Source organism: Hippoglossus hippoglossus, chromosome 6, assembly GCF_009819705.1.
Source record: "Hippoglossus hippoglossus isolate fHipHip1 chromosome 6, fHipHip1.pri, whole genome shotgun sequence".
NCBI lineage: Eukaryota > Metazoa > Chordata > Actinopteri > Pleuronectiformes > Pleuronectidae > Hippoglossus > Hippoglossus hippoglossus.
The window spans coordinates 15301956-15314474 of record NC_047156.1 but is presented as its reverse complement, the minus strand read 5'-3'; the positions used below and the strand labels follow the sequence as shown (position 1 = coordinate 15314474).

The window sequence follows — 12519 nt, the reverse complement described above, 5'->3', positions numbered from 1 at the left end:
TCACAACAGAGTAGGAAAAGCAGACAACTGCCTGAGGCCCTGAGCTGAGCTGATCCATAGAAATGACAATGTTTTGAGGACTTCTTTAAATGTACATGAAGTTGCAATGACACCATGGTTGAAAAAAACCCTGAATGAGGCCCTGTGCAACAAGCTTTCTACAAAAAGCTGCTTTATTTTAAAGGTTTGATTAGTAAATATAATCATCCCCCCCAAACCCCTTCTAACACTCTGATTGTGAGCAGGTAATCATCTTGACGTTAGCATTAAGCAGGAAACAAACAGGAAAGGGCCTCCACACTGTCGTCATAAAACTGGAGGGATCGGTTACATTAAAATTTCAATAGACAGTTAATAGGGCCCCAAAAATGCATGAAAACCAGCCACAGATTAAAATGTTTTTCGACGACGCTACATAACTGTAGCTGTAGGATGTTGCTCTATTTGTACCCTGGTGTTTTCAAATGTAATTACAATGAAATTAAACAGTAATATAAGTGATTAGAACCTGTAATGACGCCATTCCAATTCAACGTGTAGCAACCATTCGCTGATAGACACAATTTGTGAAGCTTGTTTTTTGCCTTTGAGAGCAATTAAAAATGTAAACTAGAAAGCCTCCGCTCTGAGCCGCACATCACACGGCTACATGCTTCACTCGGAAGGAATCTTTCATCCCATTTTCAAGGATGATGACAGATTTTCTCATGTTGCTTAATTAGCTCCTGCATTGTTCATGCAGTGTGTCTCACTTCTGACACTCCGCACTCCAGTTATTCCGAGGTGAGCTGGGTGTTGCAGGTTCAATCCATCACACATGGAAGCTACATAAACAATAGGTATTTCTGGCAACATCAACCCAATAGTAAAAGGTGTTGATATTATTTAATCTTCATCGCATCAAGTTACAAAATAGCCTGTCTTCTTCATGTCAGAAAGCGAACGTGTCTGGATTTAAAATGTTTTCATTTCACGCCTGAATCCCCCTCTGCTCACCACTGTCTGCCTCCTTAGCATGACACGCACCGAAGCTGAGTCAAACTTAAAATGGGAAAAGATGACAATGCAATTTACTCCAAACCCTCCGTGCAAGATTTCCCTATTAAGTACAGAAGTCAAAGAAGAGGCAGCGAGGAGATAAGCCTGAGAACAGTGAGGCGGTGAAGCGGAGAGAGCACCTCCGAGGCCCGACACAAAAAAAAGGGGTCTTAGTGCCTGAGCCGTCTCTTTGTGTCTCTCTAAATATTAATTCCGTGCTGTTCTGTGGCAGACATGGAAACACGCTATTGAATGGATAGAGAAACCGAGGAGATTCTCTGCAGAACATCAGGAGCAGAGTTGGGCAGGGAAACGCAGGCGAGCACTGAGGCAGCCGAGCTCCTGCAGACATGGGGCCGAGGTTTCGTCCCTCCCTGAACTACAACAGACGGCTGCAGGCAAGCCAAGCGCATCAACTCGACGGGAGACCCTCGCTTGCATCACCTCAATCTATTTTTAGAAGCCCCCCACCCACCTTTTTTTCTCATCCTTTAAGCTCCCTCTGTAAGAGTTATCTCAAGTTCACTGCTTTCCCCCTGTATTTTTAGTAGTGGTCTCATTTTTATCATGATTCTGGTTTGCTGTGTTACATGTGAATCATGCAGATGCAAAATATGCACAGGCTGCTCTACTGCAGAGATGAACAATCAGAGGAGAGCTGAGAGTCTGCAGGTTTTCATTTCAAACAGAGAGCAGCAGGTGCTTCCACTGATCGCTTCCTCCTCTCTGACTCTCAGCCTCAATAAGTGAAATCTACTGTAATCTTTGACTGGAAGGAAACTCTGCGTCTGCACGGTCTATTCCTGCTGCATCCTGATCCCTGTCATTTTATAATTAGAAGTGCCAATAATGTGCACATTGTGCTTAGGAGAAAAGACACAGGAAATGAGTCTGTCAGTTTCAATGATGCAGGCGTTTCCCTGTAGTTATTTTTTAGAGAAGATAATGAACAGTTTCCAGACTTGGCACCACAGCATGTCAGGAGAGAAAGACTGTGGAACAAGCAACACAAGCAACAGCTTGGTAAAGATAGGCGCCGCCAACTGCCAGCGTTGGACAGATGGAGGGAAGAAAGGCAGCAAGAAGTGATGTGACAGAGGTGAAGAAGTGATGTGAGTTCAAGGAAACGAGACGAAAAGAGGAGGATCGGGAAGGAGTGAGAATTAAAAGTGTGGCAACGATGTTTCACAAACTGTTTTTTCTAATCAATGTTGTAAATACTGTTGTTTTCCCCCCTGTTAATAGTTTTTTTTTACTTGTTGAGGGTTAAGGACAGAGACACCTTGTTAAGCCACATACGACTTGTGATTTGTGAATATGGGTTATACAAATAAAATTTGATTGATTGATTGATTGATTGATGGATTGATTCATGTGACTGTTATTGTCAAATGTAATGGTTCAAAGGTTAAGGTTGGAGTCCCAATTGAAATGTTAAACAATATTTGAATCATGTGGGATCTTCAGAGATGTGTTACATCCGCTGGATAGAAATCACACTGATTTGTTTAATGCAAAAACAAACGTAAAAGTCAGAGAATAAGAATATGCATCCATATGTATGTCTGTGGAAAAAGAACCCTGGTGTCCAGCTCAGACTTCAGCCTCCAGCTGGCCTATATACACCAGGAGGTGAGTGTCTGCTGGATTTACGGGGGCGCTGGTGTTAATGTACGTGTTCAGATGTATAGATGGTGTACGGACATTTTCTCCTACTATCGGACGTGGGTGATAACTCCATGTCTCCAATGGACGTTGTTATCAAGATGCCATGCAAATTTCAAGCCATCCATCATCTTTACGTAACCTCACATCTTTTCTGGGCTGGAGCATAGTCGGGGGCCACTGTGGCATCACACTGCCATCCAGTGGATGCATGGAGTACCTATCAAAGCTGGAGCTGGGCAGCTAAGAGATCTCCAGGTGGGGGAATAAAAAAATCACCAAACAACTTTGCAGCTTGTAATGAAAACGCAACTCTTTACCAAAACATACAACACCAGAATGGTCCTTTAAAAAAGCAAATACCTCCGCCAAGGCCAACAGGCCCTTTAAATGTATCTGCACCAAATTTCAAACACACTCATAGATATCAGTTCTCTAAATATACTTGATTTATTTCATCTAGATCCATAAATTAGACTCAGAAAAAACAGGGAAGATGTCGAAAAACTGCGTCTCTCCTGCCATCAGGCAGACACTGCAGAAGCTTCAGAACAAGACAAACAGCTTCTACCCACAGAGCCATCAGGATCATGAATACACACGGCTCCTTACCACCAGCAAACACTAACACACACTTCACACTTCACATGTATGTGTATATACATGTTTATATGCATATTTGTGAATGTATATATACATGTATGTATGTGTATAAGCATATTTATGTATATAAATAAATGTAAATCCTAAATGTAATAGGATCTTCCCTTACTCAGACCACATCCTTCCACCAAGTTGAATCCTTACTGTAGTTTTTGTATGATCATGCTTACAAACAAACAAATAGAAAAATGACATAAGAATTACACATTACAGAAATGTTCTTTATTTGTATATATTGTACATAAAACTTTAAGACAATAGAAATGAATTGACCAAAAACTGATGTAAACTGTGAGCAGTTAAACATTCACTGTGGACTCCACTTCAGCTGTAATACTCTGCTCTTACACCACGTCACCTAGCAACAGAAACCTGTTTACCTAAGAGACTGGAGACCTGAAGAGGTGAACAAACAGCCTCAAGGTGCGAGGAGGTCCCGAGGGCTTTTACTTCACATGGAACTTTGCATTCAAACTGGTTTTGTCTCATCGGTCAATATTTGTTCGTTTGTCTTAGATCCAGTCAGGGTGAGTATAATGTCTTACCTCAGACCCCCCAGTGAGACGGGCTTCACAGCAAACCAGAGGCCAGTGGTAGTTTACAGGCCCATTCTGGACCACACTGAAAAACTGAAGTGTCACCGTGAGTGAGCCCTGGTTTCAAACACCTCTATTACAGACGGTTCAGTGAGTTAAACAGCAGCTGGATTTATATATTAAATAACCACGGATATCTACATCTAATCTGGTGATTCTCAGTGGTTCATAAATGGGGGTTCACGGCTGTCATGATTCTGCCGTTGTGGCTCTGAACTTTTGTGTTCAGTTGTTTCCCCCTGAGTTCTCCGCTTCCTGTTTTATTTTGAAATTATATTCCTTGTGTGTCTCTGGCTTGACTTCCGGTCTTTGTCCTTTTTCCCACCCCTGTGATTGTTTGCCCCTCTTCATCTGACAGGTTTTTCACCTGTGTTCAATCATCCCTGCCCCCCCCCCCCCTGTGTATATAAGTCTCAGTGCTTCCCTTTGTCTCTGTCAGTTCGCAGATCACGAATGAAGATGAAGATAGTAAGAATAAGAAATATACAATAACTCGTCTAACACAAAAACGTGCTACAAAGCCAACAGGACAGTCTAAGAGATTTAAATTATGAAGCGGTCTAATCAGACTGATGTGATTACATCCAAGTGATACTTCAAACTCGTCTGTGTTGTATTTGGCCACCGGCTCCTGTTATCTAACAACTTCCTGACTCTAACTAAACTTCATTACCAGCCTCACATCCGCACTGATTGTTCGGGGCCTTTGCCAAACCTCATTAACGAGCCCAGAGACAGCGGCTTCCATCAGCTGAGGAGTCACCTGCAACCAGAGACTGGTGAAGAGCTGAAGGTTAATGGTTTATCATCAATATAAATACACTGAGGAGATGTTGAGAAGACTTTTGTTTGGATCTCATAGATATCGGACTCATAAAACTTGGTTTATATTTTTCATCAAGATCCATGAATTGTTCTCTGAGGAATCAAGGAAAATGTCTAAAATTCCTGGATCGGCCACGCACGGGTTCGTCATTGGATCGAGTCCCTTCCTCTGACCAAGTTTCGTGAAACAACGTTCTGTTGTTTTTTGTGTAAAGCCAATGGACAGGAGTGAAAACATAACCTCCTTGGCAAAGGTAATAAATAGATTTGTGAAAATATATCACAGGCTGCTGTGACATAATAAAATAAATAAAGACTTGATACATTGAGTTTATTCTTCCTCCAGTTTCCCAGAAGCCTGTGACTATAGGTCCCAAAGGAGAGACTGGTTTCACTGAGGGAACAAACCTTCAGTTCATCACTTTTCAGGAGAAAAACAGCAGCAGGGTGAGTTTCTCTGATGATATTTGTACATTTATATCTTCTTACTGTCAAAAATAAATATGAAAACTTTATAACAGTTGTTTGACTCTTTTAACAAGTAAAACATTATAAATCTTATTTCCTCTGAGCGATAGAGCTCGAGCATTGTCCGAAAACGGTTAAATGAACATTGGATGACATGTTGAGTGAGGGCAGTTCATTTTAAGTCATACCACAAACACTTCCCTGCCTTTGTACAGCACTTCAAATGTTTATTGAGATGAGTAATCATGCTGACTTTCCTCTACTTCAAATGTTTTTGTCTCTGTAAACTTCATGTTCAGGTTGAACCTCAGCAGACCCACAGCTCAGTGATGAAACACGACTTCTTACTCTCGTCACTTCTGCAGCTTGATGAACTCAACAAAAAACAGCAAAAAAACTGATTTGTAGTTCTGTTATGTGTGAGGTTTGACGAGCTCTTCCTGTGCTTGTGTTTGGGGGCACTGAGGTGATACCAGGCCTATGTAACAGGATTCACTCGAGGTGCCTGTCCAGTGAGTATTGCCCCCCCTCCCATGTTGCCAGAGGTGGTAGATTTAGATTTTTTTTCTTCCCTCCGCTCTAGTCTTCACATCCTCCACAGCCCCAGAGTGAAAGTAATGGACCAACTGTGAAACACATTGGAAAAAAGGTTGAACATTTTCTTCTTATCGTCGTTTCCTGTTACCTCTGTGTTTGGAGCTGTTGTTTTTCACTCTCTTTTATTTGTTGTGTGTTGTGTTTTTTAGGAGCCCACTGGGTCTCTTCTAAATTCAAGCAACCAGGTTTTCCCTAATACACCTTTTGATGGTTTACACTTCACTACACATTATAGGAGCGAGTGAGTGTGTTAGGTACTTTCAGCGGCGAGGAAACAATGTTTGGATCCTTCACTTAAGTTCACGTGATAATACTGAGCTGTGAGAACACTCTATTACAAGTTGAATTGAAAATGTTTTAGAAGTAAACTAGAAGGGGCGCTCAGAGAGTGCTTACCTATCTCGCCCATGTTAAAGAATGTGAGAATGTGTGAATGAATGTTTATCTGGAACCACTCTGAAGTTAGTGGTTCTTCCTTGGCCTAGAGCGCCACCACTTCACACATCGGTTTGTTAATTTTTATGTAAACTGGCAAAGAGAAAAACAAACAGCAGTGAAAATAAATCCTCCTTAGTGGAGGTTATAAAATGTAATATTACAATATCAATAATAATGTGTATATTATTAGCATTAAAGCAGCAGTAGTAGTTGTAGTAGAAGTAGAAGTAGTAAGATCCATTTATATAAAAGTGTGTAATTATTGTCATAGAAAGCAGCTATATAAGGTTTATTATTATTATATTTCATATTTCAATCTACCATAGTGGATCAACTCTTCTTAAATCGTTTTGTATTTAAAAACCTAATTTGCAAAGTAATCAGTAGGTTTAGGTGTAAATTAATATAGTGGAATAAAATAAAAATAAAAACATAACATAGAAACACAAATACCTCAATGTACGTTATTGAGTAAATGTTTTAATGACGTTCCACCACTGACTTCCAGCTGAGACTACCTGTGTTGTACTGTGCTAAATATCATTCAAATACATATTGTCAGACACTTTTAAAACCTTGTTGTGTCCCAGGTCCCAACATGCCCCTGTTCCCTTTGATTAACATGACTTCTTTATATTTTACAGGTTCATCTTTAAAGGCTAAAACCTGAGATGTTACCTTCATGGCTACTCATCACAAAAATAAATTCTATTTTCTTGTTGTGGTTTGTTTGTAGATGAATAAAATCTGTGTAATTTATTTTGTGTAAGATCGGTTTCAGTATTATTTCTTTATGATTAAACCCTGAGAACCTTAATCACTCCCACATCTGTGGTGTTTTACAAAAGTCCTGTCAAAAATAAATGTAAAAACCCGGCTAATTTTCTTCTCTTTGTTTAGTCCTTTTTGTTTGAGTTGAAAACCTGCCAGTCAGACAGTTGTGTGAAGTAAGTGGTGTGAAAGCCAGAGAGGGAGTGAAGGGGACGATGCATTGTTTTTAACTGCCTCCCTCTCACTGACCTACAGAGAATGAGAGGAGTGTAAACCAATGAGCAAAATAATTACACTCAGCCGGAGTATGGCACTGATTCCCATGAACGTCTGCGCTGTGTCAGACTGTTTGCCACCCACAGCTTTGGAATGAGAGCCCGGAAAGAGAAGGAGGAGGAGGGGTTCATACACTACAGCTCCATACACAGCTCCATACAGAACAAATACTGAGGACCAACTGTCACATTCTCCAGTGGCTTTACATTACTAACACAAGTCAAATAAAACTAGATTGCTGCCTCGAAATATGAAAAGTGTGTCTGCAAAGAATTGCCGGAAATTTCGGATAATAGATCAGGTTACCTCCACCAATGTTTTCGTCTGGGTTTGTTTATGTGTCTGTTAGTTAGGAACAAAAACCACTGGACGGATTAGTAGATTTATTTTTCATTTCCTTTTCCTTTCCTTTTGTTGCGTTTTCAACATTTTTATTCATTTCCCAGAGAATAATTCATGGATCGTGATTTAAAAATTTTTTTGCCATATTTTCAGGACTGATATCTATGAGTTTGTGTAATTTGGTGCGGATCCAAATAAAAATCTGGATCTAGTCAATTTAAATGTGGTTTCATAAGGGAACTGTTGGGCCTTCACAGCGGTGTAGTTTGCCTATAATCTTCCTGAGGTGAGCATGCATTAAATTAAGTCATTTTTTTAAGTATGACAATAGACGACGAATGTAAAGTCTTTTTGATCAATCCACCCTTTTGAACGCTAAGTGGTCAACTTTAAATGAACGGTCATGAAATTCATGTTCCCCAGAGGTTGCTGTTATTATGTTAATTTACATGAATCTATCTCAAAGCAATCAGTTGACAACAAAGTCATTGACAGCAGCAGTCCTAGATATGACACAAAAATGCTTATGTATATTTAATAAATATAGTTTGTAAAAGGGACAATGTTGTGTGTGGGTTTGAGGTTTTTTATTGTAGAGAAGCAATACACAGTTTGAGTCCATTCTGCAACTGTTTCCCTGGAACAGGCCGACACGCTGCCGCACGAGAACGAGCATCAATATTTCAGCATGGGGATAAATATTTCACTCTTTCAATGAGATGTGAGAAAAGGATATGTGGAGGGAAGGAGGATTATATTACATATGACATGAATAATGAGTGCAGAGATGAGAGGATAACAAGGGCCAGGCCTGCTTCATGTTAGAGATGGAGGTAGAAAAGGTGGCGTCGTCGACAAAATGGAGTATACAAAGGTCATGACGCACCTCGGCCTCTGACCTGCAGAGGACTTCAGTTTTTTAAAGTGAATAAAACATTTTTTTGTTCATGCTTTTCATGTTTGGAGCCTCCCGATGCACTTACCTTTTATGGTGAGACACCCCAGCTATTCATCGCTGTAATAATCCCGCTGGTCTTCCTCTCTTTCTTGGCACTGACACTCACAGGACTGCTTACACAACACTGACAGAGTTTGAGTGGGGGGGGGGTTGTGTTTAGCATGTCATAAATAGTTTGAAAATGTAAATCCAATCGGTTATAAAAATAGCAGCGGGTTAAGCCGAGGTGCACATAAAACAGACACTGACCATGATGAGTGGAAATACTACAGTGTGTCAGTCAAGTAAATGATTAGGGCCATGGGAAGAAAAGAAAAGACTTATAGAATAATGTTGTGATATTATGAGAATAAAGTGATGATCTAATGGGGAAAAGGGTCATGAGATTGTGTGAATAAAGCCATAATTTAACACGAAAAAAGACATAATATTATGAGAATTAAGTTGTAATTTTATGCGAAATAAGTGATAAGATTACAAGAATAAAGGGGAAAAAACTATCCTCTGGATCAAAAATGTTTAACTACGAAATCCCTTTGAATAACAGATGTAACCAGCACGGCCCAGTCGACTATGACTAAACATTCCCTTCTCCACAAGTGAGGCAATCTCCTCCAGGTCTGTGTTGTTCTCTCTTCAGAATGGACACGGTTTCTTGCACAATATTTTTAAAGTCCTGACACTGATAATGTGGTGTTGATGAGTGAAAGGTGTTTCGTTATTTGTGGAACCTATACACTTAGCATAACTTAACATGATGCTCCTTCTTCTTCACTTTAATGCAGGCCACAGGCTGAAATGGAAGATGGTGCTTTTGCTGGTGAATTCAGAAATATTTTCCGGTAAATGATTGACACTGACTTCATCAAAGAAATCAATATTTAATAATTGAAGACCTGGTCTCCGGTGTACACTCAGAAAACAACCCTCACATACACACTGAATACAAACACACTCACTTCATCTGAGTCCTGCTCTGATTTGATCATTTGCAGCAGATTGAGATGTCACAGCTGCTCTCACCGTACAGTATCACAATGCCCAACTTTACTTTCACATTATGGATTAGAAATTAGCAGCACGGCTCGGAAAGTCCCACACTTGCCCTAAAACCTTGTTTGGGTTTTCTGTCATCCACCTGCCTGCAGATCGTATGGTTGCATGAGGGGTTGCTCATGCTCCTTCATCTCGTCTCCTCTTCCTCGTACTCATAGTCCATGTGAACCCTGTCGTACTCCAGCTCCTCTCCCTCATATTCAAACCCCTCTCCTTCACATATAAGCTCCTCCGTCTCGTATTCAACCCCCTCTTCGTCATATTCAAGCTCGGCTCCATCGTACTCCATAAACGCCAGCTCCCCTTCCCCCTTCTCCAACTCCTCCTCCTCAAACATCGGCTCTCCCTCTTGAACATCTGCATCCTCTACGGTCACAGCAGCTTCAGTTGTGGCTTGTTTTGAGCTGCTGTTCTTCAGGATGCCATGAATCACAGGCTCCTCACCCGCCAGAGCTAACTCCTCTGCCTCTTCCTCTGCAGCCTTTCGTAGCCTCTCAATCCTGGCTTCACGTGCCTCTAAGAACTCCGCGGCCCCTTCCCCCACTACCAGCACCTCCTCACCCACTCTGGGAGGTTCTGTGACCGGGTTGTGGTCATAGGAGAACAGGCGCAGGGATTTGAGACGCTTAAGGCTGGGAAAATCTGTTATCTTGTTGCGGTCGAGGTCCAAGATCTCCAGGTTCTCCATGCGCAGCAGGACTTTGGGAAAGGTATCAAAGCGGTTCCCATAGAGCCATAATCCCCTCAAAGCCTCCATACGCCACAGGTCAGGAGGCAACGTCTTCAGCCGGTTGTCCCCGATCTGAAGGGACTTGAGGTTGGGTAGGTCGTAGACCTCCCGTGGAAAGGTCTGGAAGTAGTTGCTCTCCACCCACAGGCAGCGCAGACTCTGCAGGTTCCTCAGCTCAGGCGGGAGGGTCATCAGCCGGTTGCTGCCCAGGTAGAGGCGAGTGAGTTTAGTGAGCTGAAAGACAGGCGCAGGAACGTCCTCCATCTTGTTGAAGTCGAGGGCAAGTATCCGCAGACCCTGCAACTGGGAGGTGCCGGCCGGCAGAGTGCGCAGGCGGTTTCCACAAGCATACAGCTTCTCCAGGTGCATCAGTCCACACACACGTGACGGCAGACGCTTGAATCTGCGGTAGCTCAAGTCCAGCACGGGGTCGCCGCTCTCCAGCATCTCCTCCACTCCCATCGGAAGCTCTTCCTCGACCTCCACCTCTTGCTCATTCTTCTCCTCCTTGACTTCTGTCTCCTCGCCATCCTTGCCCCCCTCCTCTTCTTCTTCTCCTCCCTCCTCCTTCCCAGAGGAGTTGCCCATGCTTGTGACCTGCAGGACCCTGACTGCAATGTGAGTCAGGGCAGAGTCATATGATGAGGTAGTGTCTGTGACAAGTTAACCCTCCGCATGGGTGCTGTTGCTGTTGCTGTTGTGTCGTTGAACCCATCGGCTGCAAACGACATCATGGTCCGGGCCGATTAACCCTCGGTCAGCCATGGCACAGCAGTGTGTCAGGTTTCTATTTGTCCCTCCATCTAGTGCGGCATCATGGAAAATATCTAACCAAGTCTAGAGTAATAATAATGGTAGTAGTAATAATAGTAATAATAGTAGTAGTAATAATAATAATAATAATAATAATAATAGTAATGCTGGTAGTTGAGGTCAACAACGTACAGCTGAATTTTGAGTAGAAATTGATTCTTGCAGTCCTCACCTTCTCCTCTTCAGCTCCAGGCTTTTCAGACAGAGATAAGGCTCAGCTCCGAGGTCACCTGTTCACCCGATCCGCTCTCTCCATCAGAGCAGGAGAAAAAGTGCCACTTTACAGATAGTCACTTCACTCCCCCCAACCCACAACCCCCACTACCCCCCAGCTCAGTGACCTGGCCGGCGGCAGGGAGACGCAGATGATGGGAGTCTGTCCCTGAGTTAATGCAGCTGCTCCCCCCGTTAGAGGCCGGTGCAAGAAGTTTATAATCCGCGCTGCAGAAAGAGAAAAGTGACTCTGCTGCGGATGTTGGCCGCTTCTCTCCATCAGTGGGAAGGTTTACAACCAACTGCTGCCTCCCCTCCTCCTCTGTAACAGGAGCAGGGGGCATTCACATCACATGGTCAGTAACGTGCATGCGTGCATGCGTGTGTGTGTGTGTGTGTGTGTGTGTGTGTGTGTGTGTGTGTGTGTGTGCGCGCGTGTGTGTGTGTGTGCGCGCGTGTGTGTGTGTGTGTGTGTGTGTGTGTGTGTGTGTGTGTGTGTGTGTGTTTTTGAAGTTGTCTATCTCGCATCTTTTGCATGTTAGACTGTTTTTCAAGAGAAATTTGTTTAACATAAATATTGGTTACTTTGCAGATTGAACCCTATAATGAATATTTATATATATTTGAATATAATACATAGCATTTGTTTTATGATGCATTATTTAGTAGATTGAACTCAAAATATAATGAAAGGTTCCCCAATAACAAAGGTAACTGGATTATATAGCAAACAGGTTGTATATAGGTTATATACCTTAGATATAAGGTTATAGAATTAAGGTTATAGGATATGGCATATATAATTATAGGATGGGATATTGGCAGTCTTGACAACAAACATGAAGACTAGAATCACATTTAGTTTGAATATCGAAATGCAATACAGAAATAAAACTTGCCACAATGCTATTTATATTGTTCACCTTCTAATGAATTTTAGTATGACACATATTTCAGTATATACTTGAAGAAAGTCTTTTTTTTAACATTGTTTTGCTCCCTTCTTTGTATTTTTATTTATTTTGTCTCACAATGTTTTAACCATGGTCTTTGGTCAATAAGCGTAAAAT

The 12519-nt window shown here is 42.0% G+C and overlaps 2 protein-coding genes across 2 annotated transcripts; one reads left to right on the top strand and one right to left on the bottom strand.

Annotated features, from left to right (window-relative positions):
* The first annotated feature begins 3902 nt into the window (after window positions 1-3902).
* On the top strand, window positions 3903-7511 carry ppp1r32 (protein phosphatase 1, regulatory subunit 32). Its single transcript, XM_034588170.1, has 7 exons — window positions 3903-3994; window positions 4572-4741; window positions 5134-5234; window positions 5555-5607; window positions 5839-5869; window positions 6002-6093; window positions 7406-7511. Exons 1-7 carry the CDS (start codon window positions 3903-3905, stop codon window positions 7509-7511), a joined length of 645 nt encoding a protein of 214 aa, XP_034444061.1.
* Window positions 7512-9597: 2086 nt separating this feature from the next.
* LOC117763231 (leucine-rich repeat-containing protein 10B) lies at window positions 9598-11011 on the bottom strand. Its single transcript, XM_034588191.1, has one exon. It carries the CDS (start codon window positions 11009-11011, stop codon window positions 9821-9823), a length of 1191 nt encoding a protein of 396 aa, XP_034444082.1. The 3' UTR covers window positions 9598-9820.
* Between the last annotated feature and the right edge of the window lie 1508 nt (window positions 11012-12519).

Excerpts from the sequence above, each read along its gene's own strand:
- ppp1r32 (XM_034588170.1), top strand. The coding sequence starts at position 3,903 with ATGTCTTACCTCAGACCCCCCAGTGAGACGGGCTTCACAGCAAACCAG. Across the intron at positions 3,995-4,571 it reads ATTCTGGACCACACTGAAAA|TGTTGTATTTGGCCACCGGC; the intron begins ACTGAAGTGTCA and ends CAAACTCGTCTG. Across the intron at positions 6,094-7,405 it reads ACTACACATTATAGGAGCGA|ACTGTTTGCCACCCACAGCT; the intron begins GTGAGTGTGTTA and ends GCGCTGTGTCAG.
- LOC117763231 (XM_034588191.1), bottom strand. The coding sequence starts at position 11,011 with ATGGGCAACTCCTCTGGGAAGGAGGAGGGAGGAGAAGAAGAAGAGGAG.